The 20,003-nt window shown below is 25.7% G+C and overlaps 3 protein-coding genes across 6 annotated transcripts in view; 2 read left to right on the top strand and 1 right to left on the bottom strand.

Annotated features, from left to right (window-relative positions):
- LOC126906603 (calexcitin-2) overlaps positions 1-14,060 on the top strand; it is a 106,653-nt gene extending 92,593 nt beyond the window's left edge. The window contains exon 6 of the mRNA XM_050687266.1: positions 13,939-14,060. Within this exon, the coding sequence (XP_050543223.1) occupies positions 13,939-14,045 (107 nt within the window). The 3' untranslated portion in view covers positions 14,046-14,060. The remainder of the gene's footprint in view (positions 1-13,938) is intronic.
- The window catches only part of LOC126906586 (valine--tRNA ligase-like), a 143,687-nt gene that overhangs the window by 39,129 nt on the left and 84,555 nt on the right, over positions 1-20,003 (top strand). The gene's annotated exons all lie outside the window — the stretch shown is intronic.
- LOC126906606 (dynactin subunit 6-like) overlaps positions 1-20,003 on the bottom strand; it is a 142,228-nt gene that overhangs the window by 43,599 nt on the left and 78,626 nt on the right. The gene's annotated exons all lie outside the window — the stretch shown is intronic.

Here is a 20,003-nt window from a genome sequence, read left to right as displayed (position 1 = left end):
AAAAAAAAAAAAAAAAAAATAGAGGTAATATATTAACATTATATAAGTGGCGTCAAAAAAAAAATCTGGTGAGGTACGTATATATAAAAATAATTTTCATACACTTTCTTAGTTTCGATAGAAAACTGAGAAGGTATTAGTTTTACTATGATGCGTTTTTTGCTTGTGTCTATTCATATCTGTACCTACTGGACTGTTATTGTTCAACGATACACCAAAAGATCAAAAAATATATCTTGTTGATTTATTCAGCATTATATTTTAATAATTTCTCTTTAAATCTGACACAATAACGTATTTTTCTCAGTCGCACACTATTTTATCAAACTAGATCTAACACTAAGTAACTAACATCAGTTACTTAGCTCATAACATCATGAGCTTTTTATTTCAACACATTTGAAATATACACATACATAAATTGCTTGATCATCAAAATATAAATCTCTTACATTAATTATAAAATGAATTTTAAGCTACATGCAATAAAAAAAGTAAATCATTTTTTAAAAAATGGTGGTCATGATTGAGTCATGTTGAGATATAACCTATATTTAATATAATACGAAGTGCTTAGAATTCATGAAGTCATGAGTGGCATTTCAAAAAAAAAAAAATGATTTAGGTGCACCATCAGACTGAAAATTAATAGTTCTTATTAGTAGAAAAAATTTGTAAATAAAAAACACATTATTGTAAAATAAAGATATAATTTCAACTACACATGAAAATTAAAAAATAAATACAATATATGTATTATTTTGGTAAAATGTTTCCATTTCTCAAATTAACATTTTACTTGACATACCTCAAACAAGTAACGAGGAGAATTTAATAAATGAGTGAGTAATTTTTGCACGAAGAAAAATTTTGAAAAAAGGGCAAGGATAAAATATAATTTATTAGAAACAAACATTTTTTTTTCTTTAGAAAAATTGGGGATGATAGTTTTTATGATTTTTTACCATTGTCACCCAGTGCATAAACTCTGGATACATGTAAAAAAATGTCTTCAGAAGTTAATCAACCAATAATTCAAAAAGAGTTAGTTTATTTTTTATAGTATTATTTTACAATAAAATTAATACACATATTTAACTATTTTAGGTATAATTTAAACAGTCGTAGAATAATAAATGTTGAATATTTTTTTAATAGTTTAAAATCAATTAAACACGAGTTATTTGCTTGTAATTTTTCAAATCTGGTATTTAACACTGAAGTTCAAAGGGGTTTTTTTTCAGAATTTCACTTTGAATGTAATTTTTGCAAAAAAAAAGGAATTATTTATTCAGAGGATCCCAAATTAAATGATTCTCTTAGTATAAATACTGCAGTTGTTACTGCTACTTTGAATACTGGTCAGGGGTTTACAAATTTAGAACAGTTTTCTGCTGTACTAAATATGCCTTGTATAAGCAATAAGACGTATCAAAAATATCATGATTATATTGCTAAGGAAACTGAAAAAACTGCATGGGATTCGATAGAGTTGGCGGGGAAAGAAGAAACTAGGCTTGCTATTGAAAATGGAGAAGTGAATGATCAAGGAATTCCTATGATTACTGTTGTAGCAGATGGAGCGTGGTCAAAACGTTCTTATAAGCACAATTACAATGCTCTTTCAGGGGTTGTAAGTATTTTTATGCATAGTTGGCATTATTAAGAACGATATTTTGAGAGATATTCATAAAACATAAAGTAAGAGAATTAATAATTAAAAATACAATTATTGTTCATTTTCAAGGCTTGTATTGTGGGATATCGGACAAAAAAAGTTTTGTTTATTGATGTTCGAAACAAATATTGTATTATTTGTCAAAAAGCTGTTTCTAATAATAAGGTTTCGCCGGAACATTTATGCTATAAAAATTGGAGTGGTACTAGTACAGCTATGGAATCTGATATAATTGTTGAAGGTTTTAGACAAAGTATATCAATGCATAACCTAATATACCATAAGCTAATTGGTGACGGCGATTCAAGTGTATTAAAAAAAATTACATTAGCTAAGCCCTACGGCGCAGACTTTGAAGTAAAAAAACTTGAATGTACAAATCATATACTTCGAAATTATTTAAATAGATTAGTGGATATAACAACAAAAGGAAAAAGTTCTAATGGTAGTGTTGTTCCAGGAGTTTTAAGAAAAAAATTGAAAGACAAACGTTTAAAATTAAGTTAAGTACAATAATTAACAGTTGAAATTCATACTCGTATCAATTCAGTTCATAATATTCTAGTGTAATGTTTCTTTGAATGTTAATAGGTGTGCTATAACAAACGCAATTAAGTATAGGATGAAAATGGACGTACCTCTGAACTATAAAGTGGCATTATTGAAAGAAGACATAGACAATGGACCTTATCATGTTTTTGGTTGTCATGACAAATGTGCTAAGTATGTCCAAATTGAAATTAAAATATTCTTGCTTTACATGTTAACTAAATACTAGCATTTATAGTACGAATTAAAAAATTTTCTAGTTACTTTTGTACGGGTGTAAAACCAGGGGAAATAAATGAAATCCCTGAAATGATGAAGTTTGGTCTTTGGTCGGATATAATGGCAGCAAAAAATTTTGTAGCGCACCATAGTGATAGTTTGATATACTTAGTAAATAATAATTGTGTTGAAAATTACAATAGCATTGTAGCTAAGTATATGGGTGGTAAACGAATTAATTATTCATTAAAAGGTATATGGCAATGTATTTTATGCAATAGTATTTTTATCACCAGATTTTTTTTTGTATTTTGTATAAGGGTCATATAAAGCCCGTTGTGATACAGCAGTATCCGCATACAACTATGGACCAAGTTACAACAGTTTTTTACATAAAAAAGCCACAAAATTTAGTCCAGGATTATATACAAAAAAATTCATCAATAAAGCTACAAATGAACGAAATAAACATACTAGAAGAAGATTAATATTGAGCCAATCCGGGCATATGTAACATAAAAAAAAAAAAAAAAATTAAAATTTACGGAATTTAATTAAGATAATTATAATTTATTTTAAACGTGACAAAAGTATCTGGTTGTTTTTTTTTGTCTATTTGTATATATATATATTTGTGTTGAGCCGAATGCGGACTGCGACGGCATTTGTTGGTAAAATTATCATGATAAGGTGTTGTGATTTGTTTATGCGCGTGCGAGATAGTCAGCTGTGTACTACTTCGGACCGGTTCATGGACGGCATTTGTGTGTACATTCACCCCGCTCCTTTCCTATCTTGAACGTCATTTGCACTGCTCACCGCATACATTGTCGCCATATGATTTAAATTGTTTTTAATAATTTCCGGCACTGGGTATTTAGTTATTTTTTGACCCCTACTCTAAAGGCTAGCCGTTTGGTCGCCAACGGACCGCCGGGTNTTTATTTTAATTTTTTTGTTTTGTGAATTATGATTTTTAAATTACTAAGGTATGGTATTCAAAGTGAACCATTGGCAAAAGAAGTTTTACAACACAGGCTTGGTGTGAATAATAAAGCTTGTAGTTTATTTGTTCATAAAACTTTGCAATTCTTAGCAGCTAGCCCTGATGGTTTAATTGATGACGATTCAATTGTTGAAATCAAATGTCCAGCTTCAATAATAAAAGATTTCACACCAAAAGAAGCTTTCAAAAAAAATAAATTGAATTTTATGACCTTTGACGACGGTAAATTTAAATTAAAAAAATCACATGATTTTTATTATCAAGTACAGGGACAGTTACATATAACAACACGGCAATATTGTTACTTTGCTGTATGGACTCCTAAAGGTATTTATGTTATTCATTATGTAACTATAACAGAACAATGTAAATTTAAAATAAAGTAAAAAATCAATATATAAAAAGCAGTTACTTATATGTACGACCTCAAACATTTATTAATATAGTGTACTTTTAGGTATGGTAATTGACTAAATTGAAAAAAACAATGAAGTGTGGAATAAAATGTGGCCAATTTTAGAAAAGTTCTACATGGATTGTCAATTACCAGAGTTTATAATTATAAATAATTAACTCTCGTTTTGACAAAGGACTTCCCATAAGAACAGGCTTATAAAACTTAAATATTGTAAATAATGTGTAATGAAATTTTGTAAATTGAATTCTTATAATTAAAATTAGTTTTTTTTATAGTTTTATAACTTCAAAATAATCGATGTGGATCTCATATGATTTAACTTGTTTTTTGTAAATATTTAGTTTTTCTTACTCGTCGAAAATAAATAGTTTAATTATTTTTAAAATCAATTAAAATTTGTGAAATCATGACGCGTCTATTAGTATTTACAGTGAGACTGGTGCTAAACTATAGTTTTTATACTACATAAAATAAACGTGCGTCGTTATCAATATAATCGCATTGAAAAAAAGTAAGGCAGGACACAACCGGTTTTGTTATCGACTATAACATGACGAAAATATTACCAATAATGGACACTCACGCTAATAATCATTTATTTCTCACACAACGACACTGCGTAACATGGAAAACCGCAAAATTGCATATATTCGACCCATGAAAAAAGGTCGGTACCCAGACGCCTTAATATGATGTGTTTTTTTTTTTGTCTGATACCACTATTTCTCAGCTTTCACCGAACAGATTTCTTTCAACAATACGTCAAAAGATCACAAATCGTATCTAGTCGAAGACGTTACTCTCAAAAATTGAAAAAATTTCCCTCGTTCCCCGTAAATGGGGAAAATCTCAAAAAAAATTACAAATTTAAAAATCGATAAATTTTGCCATTTTTTTCTTAAAACAGCCGTAACTTTTTTAAAATTAACAAATTAATATAGTTTTTTTTTTATAGATACTTGATGTTTTTACCTAACATTTGGAATATTTTTTTCATAAATTTAACCCTTTATCTGCTCACAGGAAGTATTTCAAAATTACAACTTTTTCACAAAAAATTTAGTTTTTTAACTTGACTTTTGAAAATGTTCTGGGAAGTCTCACACTTTTATATGTATATTAAATTAAGGATAATGTAATATACTTTATTATGAAAAAAAAAAATTTGACCTCTGAACTTATCTTCGTGGTAAAAATAGACATCAAAGTTGACAAAAAATTATGATTTTTGTAAAATAATTCTTTTTTTATATGTTTAATTTATTAATGCTATGACTTTTCGGAAAATGTATGGATCAGTAATTTTTTTTTTTTTATAGATGCTTGATGTCTTTACCTATCATTTGGAATATTTTTTTCATAAATTTAACCCATTACCTGTCCACAGGGTAGGATTTCAAATGACAATTTTCTCACAAAAAATTAACTTTTTCAACCTAACTTTTGAAAATGTTCGGGAAGGTTTGACACTTTTGTATATATTATAAATTAAGAATAATGTAATGTACTTTATTATGAAAAATTTGTCTTCGTGGTGAAAATAGACATCAAAGTTGTCAACAAATTACGATTTTTGTAAAATAATTCTTTTTTTATATGTTTAACTTTATAATGCCATAACTTATTGAAATATGTTTGGATCAACACAATTTTTTTATGAGAAATAATATTTTTTATTAATCCCTTATTCATTCAGCATATTAATAAGAAAATAGCAGATCATGTAGTTTTTGGAATAATCCACCAATTGTTTAAAATTAAACATTATCTAAAGATTTGCACTGAAGCGTTTTTTTTGATAGTGATTTTAATCACTGTCAGATATCATTATACTTGATCCAACTATGCAACGTCACCACTGTGCCGCGACTCACCTGTGCTGGGTATTTTTATGTTTTATTTGTATATGTTATGATATACTGATAGTCATTCAAGGTGTTTTGTAAACAAACATGTAAAATATAAAATAACAAATAAAAAACTATTGTTGAACATTTTATTTTTTAACTCATTGATATAATTACTATTTTATATAACAGGAAATATTTTTAATAATTATTATTATTATTTTTTACAAATTTAGAACAAAAACAATACCTTTTACATTTATTGATTATCATTATGAAAAATATTTTGATAAATTACATTCAAATGAGACATAATAATGTTACTTTCATTTAAGTTTACTTCAATAANTCAAATTTAATAGTGTTACTTTCATTTAAGTTTGCTACAGTAAAACTAGCTAAATAATTGTACTTATCTTCATATGTATAAGCATTGTTTTCAAACAAATTTTTTAAAAAATTTTGTGTAAGGATATTATTTTTGTTTGCATATCTACAATGTTGTTGCATATAATTATCTGCATTTGTATTTAATATACATAACACATTTTCAAGGTAATTCTGAATGCCAACCACTTCTATTGGACCTGACTTTAGAGGATTGTCAATGAATTCTTGCAGAATTTGTTGAAAAGTATTTTGTCTAGAACTAAGTCGACTAACGTACTGAACTCCTTCTTGTATAGAAACTACCAATACTACCAATTTTTGGATAAATTTGTTAAGAGAATCTATTAAACTATTATTTATATATGTTTCACATGCTTCCATTAAGAGATGTAAATAATAAATAAAATCGGTTATTCTTTCCGAATACTTACAGTAAATAATATCTGGCAAATATTCTTGNAATAACGGTTATTCTTTCAGAATACTTACAGTAAATAATATCTGGCAAATATTCTTGAAATTTTACAAGGAATTCACGTGCATAAAGTTTCTTATATTTATCTACATAGTTGATTGCTGATTGACATGCTTGCTGTCTTAAGTCATCATAGGATATAAAATCCACCCCATTAAATTTAATACTGACTCCATTAAGTTGTAAACTTTCCTTAGAGTAAACAAAATTCTGAAGAATATCGACCATACTAACACATGAAACTTTCTGAGCATAATATAAAATGTTCAACACCAAATAAAGGCACCATATAGTTACAATCATCATTTTCAAATTTTTTTTACTAGAGTTACACGATGTAAACTAGAAATATGTAGTTAAAAGCTGCCTAAATGTTCGTATTTAAGTCATTAAATAACTGCGCCTTTATTTGTATATTTAAAAATAAAATGTCTACACATTTAAACAAAAGTTTTATAATGACTAATACCATTATTGTTTGCAGTTAAATTATTAATTTATTGTCAAATAAACTTTTTCAAGTTTTTATACATAATAAATTNAACTATTGTCAAATAAATTTTTTCAAGTTTTTATACATAATAAATTTGAAATTAGCGAAGATTAAAATGTGCCAGCCCTATTTAATAATTAACATTTTTAGGAATAGATTTCTTTATACATAGATTATACGATTTACACTAGAAAAATGTAGTCAAAAGCTGCTTAAATGTTCATATTTAAGTCATCAAAGAATAATCCTATTATTTATATATTTATATATTTAAAAATAAAATGTCTACTTATTTATACAATGGTTTTATAATGGCCATTATTGTTTGTACTTATATTTTGAAATAAATTGTCTCAACTAATTTTAGCTTCGATGCAAAGCTGAGAAGGTATTGGTTTTACTATGATGTGTTTTTTTTTTTTTTTTTTTTTTTTTTTTNCACAGTTAGTAAGGTAAAGTTTAAGATATATGATGAGTTTTATGATAGGCTAGGAACAAAGGAAAGCGAGAAAGAAATCTATAGACTACCAAAAGTAATGGAGAAAAGGTCTAAAGATTATCATTATATAAGATGTATAAAAAGTGTTGATAATAAGGTACTCTCGAGTGATGATGATGTGAAGAAAGATGGAAAGAGTATTTTGAAAAATTACTGAATGACGAGAACTCAAAAGAGATATCAGAGGATATCTCGTGGAATGAGGGACTGGTAGATTTAATTAGTGAGAAAGAGGTATGGGAGGCTGNATATCAGAGGATATCTCGTGGAATGAGGGCTGGTAGATTTAATTAGTGAGAAAGAGGTATGGGAGGCTGTGGCATTAATGAAAAAGAATAAACAGTAAGACCAGATGAAGTGCCAGTAGAAGTATCTAAAATATTAGGCGGCGTTGGAATAAGGTGGTTGAAGAAACTTTTAAATAAAATCTTATTAGAAGGGAAAATTCCAAATGAATAGAGAAATAGTATTATGGTGTCAATATTTAAAGGTAAATGTGACATACAGGAGTATGGAAATTATAGACGCTTAAAGCTTATGAGTTATAGTATGAAAATATGGGGAAAAGTAATAGATAAGAGAATAAAAATTCAGACATCGGTATCCAAAAAGCAGTTCGAATTTATGCCTGGTAAGTCAACAATGGAGCCAGTATTTTGTGTGAGGAAACTAATAAAAAAGTTTAATATTATATAAGACTGTAGTGAGGCCAGTTATGATGTATGGTTCCCAGTGTTGGGATGTTGATAAGAAACAAGAGCAGAGATGAGAATGCTTAGATAGATGAGTGGAGTAACTAGAGAGGATAGAATAAAGAACGAGCATATAAGAGGGAGTAAAGGTGTAGCGGCAATCGTGGATAAGATGAGAGAAAATAGACTTAGATGGTTTGGCCATGTCATGAGGAAAGAAGAATCGAAAGCCGTAAAAACAGTTGTAGTAATGATTGTTGGAGGAAGAAGAGGAGAGGAAGACCAAAAAATAGATAAAGGGATGCTATTGAATGCAATATGAGGTCAGCTGATGTGAGCGTAGATGATTTGGGAGATCGTGTCAAGTGAAAGTTTAGGATAAGGGTGACCGACCCCGAGTAGTTGGGATTAAGGTAAGGAAGAAGAAGAGAAGAAGGTAGTAAAACCCACAAAAAGAGTTTAAAAAAATATTAAAAATCAAAGTGAAATTATTCAACTTTGTAGTTGAAACCTATTACCATATCAAACCTAATTTTACAAAATTCTATAGGTGTATAATATAACGCGTTAATTTTAATTTTCTAACCAGTGGTGAATGTTGATTTATGTGTGATATTGTACGTTTTATTTATTGCACACACTACAATGGCGAATAACTATTAAACACTGTAATCGTTTTTCTTTTTTATGTCAGAGGTATTTAATAAATCAATAATTTATGTTACTCACGCGTACAAAAAAAAAGTTTACGACAAAGTTATTATTTAGATTTTAGAACTTTAATCTAAAAATGATTATTTTACCGATAATTTTTATGTTTTATGACGTAAAAATAACAGATATGTTTGTTTTATTGGTATACCAATAAAATATGCTTTATTATGATAAATCATTATTTATATATTTAGTAAATATAGTAACATGTTTTTAACGTGTACAAAGAGTTTAAAAATATACTCTATTAAAAAAAAAATTTCGATCTATACTTCGATGATACTTGTTATTTTGATCAACATAAGCTTTTTATTTTATATAAATTTTATATTATATTATATTTTATATTAGAAAATGAAAGTTGATCGGCATTTTTGTTATGTTTAACAATATCATTGACATCTATCAGCTTTGATCAGGATGTAGTGATATCTTTGTTGAAGTAAAAATTCCATCTGTACATAAATCATTGATATGTGAAATACAATACAAATTGATTATTTAAAGGAATATATATTAAGAATTAATACATTATGTATTAACAGAATATTGCTTTTTCAAACTGTTAACGTGTGGGTGGTTTTGACTTAAACGGTCTCTTTATGTCCGGGGTACTGTTTCCTTTTATTTGAAATAAATAAAATAGCATGATGATACATTATGAATCATAATTCATGATGTATGAATTTTAATTTCAAGGTAATTCGTTCTATCCTTTTCGGCATTGTAAGAATAACAAAAAATTTCACATTTTTGAATGGAGTTTATATTTTTTTGAAATAACCTAATGGGCATGCCATTTACAGTACAAATGAAATGTCTTGGTAACCGAATATAATATTACATTGTACGGATAAAACATATTTTGGACAACGTCATTGGCCGCAAAGGTAGGTGGTATGTTTACGTGCCTTTTGAAAGTCTTTCGTTTTTTCTCTGTGGTACGGATACTTATCCCTCGGGATGGTAGTCAAGGACGTGGAGTAAAAAGCATTTAAGAATATATTAAAGAATATTTAGGAGCGGAATATCATTCTACTACTGACCGTTATACCGTACGTTACATATTACATTTTAATTGATAAACACAATAAAGCGCACATAATATAAAAAAAATGAACATGTAATTATAATAAAATATCATTAGATTATATTATGATATTCTTTCGAAACTACCACTTATTAAACGTTAAAGTTTTACAAGTATTACATTTGTAGTTAATAATTTATGCATAACCATGAAAAATTTTTATAGATCACGTTATATAGTTCTTTGTGTTATATGAAATCTATAATAAAAATATCTAGCAATAAATATGTATTTGGTACTTAGTCAAGTTGAAACATTGGATATAATTGAAATTGTTGGGGAATTAATTATTTAAATTTAAATTATTTTTATTGTCTATTAAAAAATCAGCTACTAAAAGGACGGTTAATCCGTCCAGATGCCCTCGAATAGAATGTATGCTGTCAACTCATATTCGTGACAAGTTTACTTTCTAATGTTACAAAAAAAAAACAACTTAATGTAAATTTCTGATCAGTAGATATTTGTATTGTATTTTCATTGTTATTTACGTGTAAAAATCATAGAGTAACTCTATGGTAAAAATGACACGGTAAAATTAAAATTTAAGTTCCATCACTCGTCAATAATAAGATTGTTTTTATAAATTCAGAAAAGCGACTGCTAAAATAAATCTAGTTATAGCAATGCAATACGTTAAAGTAATTGAATAGGCTGAATATAACGCTCTCCAGATGGACTTAAGTACAAAGATCTGAATCTGTAAGTGGCACACCTCTATATAAAAGATAAAAATTTAATAGTAGATTAATATAAAAAAGTATAATAATAATTTAAATGTGATTAATAAATATCAGAGGGGTGAAAATAAATAGGAACGTTCCGAAGCATTTTTGCGAAACAATTTGTAGCTAGCACTCTTTTCCGGAGCAAATGGTCGGAACGATTTTTAGGAAAATTTCCGTTCCGGAACAAATATTGGAACGGAACAAAATTTGCTTCGTTCCGAATCCCTGAAAAAAATTTTGTCCCGACGACCTATCTTCTATGTGCAAAATGCTGTCGAAATTTAAAAAAAAATGTAATATTTGCGATAAAAATCACCTTCTATAAGGATGTTTTTTGTACTTAAAACTGCCATAACTTTTTCAATATTCACAAATCAAAATAATATTTTTTTATATTGAAACCTTAGATATTTCCATTTTGTTTGATATCATTTTTTTGAAAATCTAACACTTAACCTGTTCATGGGGGGGGGGATTTAAAATAGAAACTTTTTTACAAAAACTAATTTTTTCAACTTAACTTTTGAAAATGTTCCGGAAATACTGCGTCCTTTAAACATATATAAAATTAAAGCTTATTTTATGTACTACAAAATGAAAAAAAAAAAATTTCCTGACGACCTATCTTTTATGCGCAAATGGCTACCGTATTCAAAAATATGCTATTTTAACAAATTTTTTTTTTTTTAATTAAACACTATCTACAGATTTGCATCGAAGCGTTTTTTATGATAGTGATTTTAATCACTGTCAGATATCATCTATACTGGACCCAACTATGCCACGACCCCACTATGCTGTCACCCCACTGTGCTGGGTTGTTTTATTTTCAAACTAAATTAATAATTATAATAAGTATTTATTCTTATATTATATTTTAAAATCAAAGAACTACTAATTAAGATATAATCAAAGAAATAAGAGTTGATGTTGCTTTTGGAATAATACATCAATTTCTCTAAATGAAACACTATCTACAGATTTGCTTCGAAGCGTTTCTTATGATAGTGATTTTAATCACTGTCAAAAATCATCTATACTTGTCCCATCTATGCCTTGTCTACACTGTGCCTCGACCCCACTGTGCTACCGTTTTTTTTTTCAAAGAATGTCAATATTATATTAAAGGATTATTTATATAAAATATAATTAACATTATAAAAAGGGGTAAATATATTGTTCATTTCAAATTTAGTGCCTTATTGGTTAGATAAATTATTGTTGGAATTATAGACCAAAGTAATAAAATTATGTTAAAATTGAAGTTTAGGTTAAGATTTTTTTTTAAAAAATTATTTTTATAACACTTATAACGGTTACACTAATGCTTAGTATAACGTTTTTGAGCAATTGTATTATAAAAAACAACAAAAGACGTTTTCTAATTAGTATTAAAAAATAATAAGATTTAGTTAAATTTAATAACTATTTAAGTTCATAATAGAACAAAATACGGTTAGTCATATTTGTTCGTTTTACTTTCAATGGTAAAAATCACTATTACAAACAAAAATGTTCAAAATAAATCATTTTAAAGAAGTTTTTAATTTTTTTTAAAGCCAATGAAATTCAGAAATAATTGATTTTATTTTCTGTTTCATGCTATTTTCTGTTTCGTTAAAATTTCTAGGTCAATGATATTTATACGAATCCTGGATGATTAATTCTCATACTTAATATTGTTACTTATGTATGTTCTAATAGAATAACGTCAGACGTTTTGTTTATTCAAACTTTATGATAATAAAGAGTAAGTATTTGTCATTTAGATTTGAACGCTGGAATGTAAGTTAATACAATTATATGTGCCACAGTTAAGGAATAACAGATGTTCTACAATTTTGGCTGTGCGTTGCCGATAACCCCTTATAGTTAATTAACACTCAATATTGCAATGTCATATTTATTCAGTTTTCCGTTAGCAAAACAAAATAAATACTGTTTTTAGGTGTATTTAAATTTGTATTACAAATTGAGAAACTTCTGTGAAGTACTTAATGGTAATAAAATAAAGTTCACAGTATACAATTTTTATTATTCATAAGTTTTTAAATTAAGTTTTTGAATGATGAATAAAAAGATCATCAACTGTAGTAAATCATTAGGTATAGATTTTTATTAGATAGTGGTCTAATTAAGAAAATAACTGGTCGATAACAACTTTTGTATCAGTATTTTAGAATTGTTTTAAAGTATAGACTTGAGGAGGTAAAGTGGGTGTTAATATTTTATTATTAAACAATTCTAGATCATCTCTTGCTTAGATATAAAACTATTAACTAATAACTTCCGAAGTACCGAGCCAAAAGTAATAATAATCGACCTATCAATTTCTTAATTAGATCATTTTCTGTTATTATGATTATCAGGTAACTAATTGGTTTATTTATTATACGTCTATATTTGCAGACGCATAGCATTTATCATCAATGGTAGTAAGTCATACTGTTGTGAGATTATAAATACACCAACTGGCAATACAGAAAGCATATTTATTGTCATAATTGACATTAAACATTCCGTGACTGTGATAGCGACGTCATTGAACATCACTTAGCTATCTGTATTTGTAATCCCTTGTGTATTATACATATTATGAATTAACTAAAACATTTGAATCTTTAATTTTTTATATCTAATAAACGGATACTGTTTTATTAAAAATGCATTATAAATTAAAAACTCAAACATTTTATTTAATTCATAATATGTGTTACCATTTAAAATAACTAAGTTGACACCTTTACAAGGCATAAAGGATAAACTTAAAAAGTATTACATAGCTAATAATTCAAGAATAATATGTAACTAAAGGTAAAATAATCAAAATAAAATGTTTAAATTATTTTTATTCTGTAAGTAATTGAGTGGGTTACAATTAAAAATTCATTCCGTATATGTTGTCATTAAAAAAATAAAGTTTCTACCTTTTAAAGATACAAAGAATGAATATAAAAATAGTATTTTTTTTTTATTTATAAGAAAGAAATATAAGAATAAATATTAATCATTTATAATAAAATTTCAATCATAGTAGTATTCGAACTTGGCTTTTATTTTATAAAAAAAACTTCTTAATATTTCATTACTTTTTTTGTTAAAGATTATATAAAAGGTTAAACTTAATTTTATATTTCCAGGAGACGGTGCGATTGACGAGGCAGAATTTAGTGAAGTATGTCAAACCAATGGAGTGCCTCCTTCGGAGTCATCAGCAGCTTATAACAAATTTTCTAATATTAGTTAATGATTTAAAACATTTTTCTAAAATTGTTTTCTTGCATTAATTAACAGTAACATTGACGAGTAATTTCAAATTAAACTTATTTTAGATTTTGTACAAATTGCTACTTAAAAAACTTTTAATATTTTTAATTCATGTTTCTGGAAAATAGAAAAAATTTATATAATAGTTTTATAAGTTTATAAAACAATGGTACAATTACGAATTTGTTTATAGTATTTACCAATAATTAGTAAATATAGTAATTACAATCACAATTTTTAAAATTATTATATGAAAAACTATTCGCATATTAAGTATATTATATTTAATATTTCTCAATGATTTTTTCATAGTTGTATAGATTTATTGTGTAGAACAAATATGTATTTTATTTTATTTTTACATGGTGGTACGATGAAAGTGTCTCGTGACAAATTTGCCTAATATTGGGTAGAATTTTTTGCTTCTGAAGATCCTAATGCACTGGGCAATTTTATATTCGGCAAGACGTCGTTTGACTAAATTAATATGAACAAATAATATTATAACTCTTGATATACTTGTTGTACTCTTTTTACCAAAAATTTAATAACGAGGGATAAAATTACTTTTTACAAATTCCATATAGAATCCCTTTGTAGATAGATTATGTCACTATGTTATTGGTATTACAATAATAATTTTAGTATAATATTTAACTAGATCTGTATACTTGTGAAGAATGTAGTATGAATAGATTAAATATAAAATAACTTATTTCGTAGATATCAAAGTCAATAAGTATAATTGAAGTCCATATAATTTTACTTGCAAAACTCCATTTATAATTCCTTTCGTTTAATATGTTTAATTATTAAAAGTAGTAAAAGGAAATAATCGGACCATTGTCCATTCCATTATATACTTAATCATTAAAAATATAATCACTTCTTACTTTCTTAATATCTCATTTTTTCTGTGTAAATTATTTTTGAAAATATATCATGTGTTCAGTGTTATGAATTATTGTTTTTTTTACATATCATGACTGAATTGTGCGTTCGTGATCATTACTTATTTTTTGCAAATAAAATACACTAATGACTTAAATAAATTAAACTTTTACAAAAATGCGTTTTAGAAATCAAAGTCGATTAGACCAAAAAAAATTAATTTACGTTTATATTTCTGTATAACAGTTAACGATCAAAAAAAATTATGAAGTTATATTGTAAATTTATCAATAATTCAAATATTAAAAATGCCTGTTTACACCTATTTAAGTAACCACGAGGATTTTTATATGAGTTAGAAACCAAGTGACTTACCTAAGTACGTGATTATTTTTTTTAATATCTCAATACTTATATCAATTTAAGAATAACGAAGGTGATAATATTGAAATTTGTATACAATCTATCATACCGTGTGTAAGAATAGTTAAGACTTATTAAATACCACAGTACTTAATATCATAATGTATAATTTATTATATTAACCATAAATAGCAATATAAATAAATAAGTGTAAAATTTATTAGCATATAGATTAGTCTAGTGTCAATTGTTCTACTTAATAAAAAATAAATTTAATACGACTCTCCGTTTTGTTCTAAGAATATATTAAATTAATGATTATTTTAAGAAAATGACCGTCAATTGTGTAGTAGTATTTCGATTAAAAAATAAACGTTACTGTAGTAACATTTTTATCGAATTTTACTGTTCTTATTTTGTATCATATATTTTGAAGTTGATTTGAGCTTTAATAAGAGCTTTAATAACCTACTAGAAATTTATAATATATTAAAAACATTATAATGAACAATAATTATTCTTTTAAAATGTTGTAAAAAATACGTTTATTTGACAAATAATTTATTTCACAAAAATGAACAGTTAGATAAAAATAAAATGATATATGAAACAAATATGATAAAAAAATGTATTAAGTAATTGATTAAAATATAAAAAATACATATGCATATTGAAATAACAGTTTTACAAACAATGATAAATACACGTGTGTTATATTATTTTTATTTTCTACTTGACATTAGTCGTATTGTTTTCAAACAATCCTTGCAAAATAATATATTAATCTTAATTATTTTGTATGTGAGCTCTCAACACGAAATTTGAATTATGTGGAATTCTGTTAAAAACGTACTCAAATATTTCAATTCAGATCTTCTTTCATTAATATTTTATATTGTCAGAATCGGCAAGATCTATAGATTGAATTAATTCGTATACATTAGAAAAATCATTTAATTATCTTTTGTATTAAAATCAGAATAATATGTCCTTCCCTTATCTAACATTTTATCTTATTCANATCAGAATTATTTATGTCCTTCCCTTATCTAACATTTTATTTTATTCAAAAAAAAGAGACTGGTGTCAAATCAATCTTCTGTTTTATAACTAAAAAATAAAACGGTAGCACAGTGGGGTCGAGCCACAGTGTAGACAAGACATAGATGGGACAAGTATAGATGATAATTGACATTGATTAAAATCACTATCATCAGAAACGCTTCGATGCAAATCTGTAGATAGTGTTTCATTTAGAGAAATTGGTGGATTATTCCAAAAGCAACATCAACTCTTATTTCTTTGATTATATCCTAATTAGTAGTTCTTTGATTTTAAAATATAATATATGAATATTTATATATTATAATTACTAATTATAATTATTAAATTTAGTATGAAAATAAAAAAATAAAAAAAAATTTAATAAGTTTAATTTTTTATGTCTTTTGACCTTTATTCTATGTCAATTAAATTATATAATAATCATGAAAGTCAATATATTCTCCTAATAAGATATTTTAAAATAAAATAAAATACAAAACCTAGAATTTTAATAGAAAAATAGCATATTTTTGAATACGGTAGCTATTTGCGCATAGAAGATAGGTCGTCGGGACAAATTTTTTTTTTTCATTTTACAGTACATAAAATAAGCTTTAATTTGATATATGTTTAAAGGACTAAGTATTTCCGGAACATTTTCAAAAATTAAGTTGAAAAAGTTAATTTTTGTAAAAAAGCTGCTATTTTAAATCCCCCCCAGTGAGCAGGTTTAGTGTTAGATTTTCAAAAAAATGATATCAAATGAAAGGGAAATATCTAAGGTTTTAGTATAAAAGGATATTATTTTTATTTGTTAATACTTGAAAAAGTTATGGCAGTTTTATGAAAAAAATGACAAAATTTATCGATTTTTAAATTTGTAATTTTTTTTGAGATTTTCCCCATTTGCGGGGAATGAGGAAAATTTTTCAATTTTTAAGGGTAATGTCTTCAACTAGATACGATTTGTGATCTTTTGACGTATTGTTGAAAGAAATCGGTCCAGTGAGACCTGTGAAAAAGTGGCAACAGGCATAAAAAAAAAAAACATCATGATACACATATAGCAATGCCTAGAATAGCATCAGGCCTGGATAAAAAAAGAATGGACAATAATTAAACAAATGATTTTTTCGACTTTTATAAACCCTAGTATTAATATTTTAATATGCCATCAAAATAATGAATATATTACTAATGATTGGAAAACTGAAGAACATAATTCAGTTATAAACACTATTAAACAATTTTATAATAAAAATATATCAGACAAAGTCAATAATAATAATCAGAATAATGATAACTTAAAAGTTTTTAAATTTTATAAAAAGGGAGAAAACATTTATAGTGAAAATAATTGCGGATTTTTTGCAATTATAAACGCACTTAATGATGGGAAAGATGAAAAAGTAACTTCTGTTTTTGAAATATTAGAACTTTTAGAATTATCTGATCTACCTAATTATTGGTTTAGTGATGATGAATTAGCAGCTATTGCGAATCATTACAATCATGACACATATATTTTTAATGATACAGATAAAACTGGAATCATTTATGGTTTAGGTAATCGCCCACCTATAGTCTTATACAATGTAGATAAAAACACACACTGGATTCCAGGTACACAATCAAATAAACCATCAAGAGATATTCCTTTAAAAACAATAAATTTTACAGAATTTGAATCTATAGACAATTTAAAAGAATCTATTTTTAAAAACATAAACAAAAAAGAATTTAATAATATTGCCAATGATATTGACAATAATATTAACATTAATAATTTAATCATTAATGAAAATAATTTATCTATAAAAACAAAAGATTATGAAAATCTTAATAACACAATTTTAAGCACTAACACACATACACACGAAAGTAAGTCAACCATTGTAGATATGGAAGGCAACACAATTAATATGTTATCTCATTTAATTAGTCCTGAACACAAACAAGTCTCTAAAATAATAACACCATATTACAGTTTAATGATATTGTTGAAATTAAAGCAGCAGATGAAGAAAATGTAATTGAGAATTTTATTTTTCCAAATTTAAATAAATCTAATAGTTTAACGCAGAAAGTAGAGTTAAACAAACAAATAGATACTTTTAATCTTATAGCACCAGCATTAATAAATATCAAACAATTTTATTCAAATTCTTTAGTCATTTCAGACAAAAATTCAAATAAGAAAAAAAAAATCATATGTTAATCTATAGTAAAATAAATTTATTAAAGGTCATTGAAAATTTTCAAAATTTTAACCTTATTCAATTCAATTGTAAGTTTTTACAGGTATATGTAAAACCATCAAGTCGTTTTATATTAGATTCGACTTATTTTTATTACATTCGTAATACTATAAAAATAACTCAAGATTTTAAAACTATAAGTTTGCAAAATATATTTAATAAAATGATTTCATTTTTATTAGGTAAACCTATACTTTACAATTATAACTTAAATTCTTATATGAAAAGTATTAATTTTAGAAGAAACATTTTATATTCTAAAAGTATATTTTATAATTCTTTAAATAAATATTATTGGTATTTTCAAAACTACAAACATTTTTTTATTAAATATATCATGAAAATGATTTGCATTAAACATATCATTTTTATTTTTGACCCTGGAGGTTAATATTTAATATAATATTTAAAATTGTTGTATGATCATTAGAAAAAAAAATAATATTTATATCAATATATATTTATAATTTCTTTATTTTTAAGTCAATTAAATATGACACATTGTATTACTTATACGTAAATTATTCATAATTTATTAATTATTATAAATATACAAATCATATGAAAGCACAACTTTCATTAATGATTTAAATGAGTTAATGAAATATTCATTTACCATATTTAATATTTTTATATTATACATATTTAATTACATCATGTCTATATGTAAACATTGAATATCTTAAAATGTAATTTTTATATTTCACAACATTTTATTATTTATACAATCAGTAATTGTAATTGGATCGTAAAACAAATAATTTTGTAAAAACATCATAATTGTAAAGCAAGTTTCAGCTATTTCAAATCATTATAAAATACAAAAGAAATTACAATTGAATTAAGAAAATACAATGCATACTAGTAGTGGTGGTTAGAATAATTAGTTCAGCCATGATGAATCAGCTTCACCAGATGAAGACTTCGAAATTTAAATTATCAGTAAAAACCAAGAAATAAAGTGCTCATACAATATCAGTACATATGAAAAAAACAAATTAAAGAAATCTATTTGTGTTTGCAAAATTTATTTGAATTTGACATTCATGAATTCAAAAGAAATATACAACTAAACCAACTAAAAATGTGAAGTCCAAAAACAAAGAAAAATCATAGATTTCCACATCGAATAGTACTTCTATAATTATTATTTACAGAACCAAATAGCAATACCTTATAATTACAAAAGCAAAAATTCTAGAAGAACGAAAAACGACTGAACTTATTATTTTAAATGACTATTACTATGTATGGAGAGAACAGGATAACGATTTATCAGATAACATTATATACTTTTTTTTTTTTACGCAATTTTTAGCTTCGATGCGAAGCTGAGAAGGTATTAGTTTTACCAAGATGTGTTTTTTTTTTTTTTTTTTTTT

This window comes from Daktulosphaira vitifoliae, unplaced genomic scaffold (assembly GCF_025091365.1).
Source record: "Daktulosphaira vitifoliae isolate Bord-2020 unplaced genomic scaffold, ASM2509136v1 Scaffold_5, whole genome shotgun sequence".
In the NCBI taxonomy this organism is placed as follows: domain Eukaryota; kingdom Metazoa; phylum Arthropoda; class Insecta; order Hemiptera; family Phylloxeridae; genus Daktulosphaira; species Daktulosphaira vitifoliae.
The sequence above is the reverse complement of the archived record's forward strand: the minus strand, read 5'-3'. Positions and strand labels throughout refer to the sequence as shown.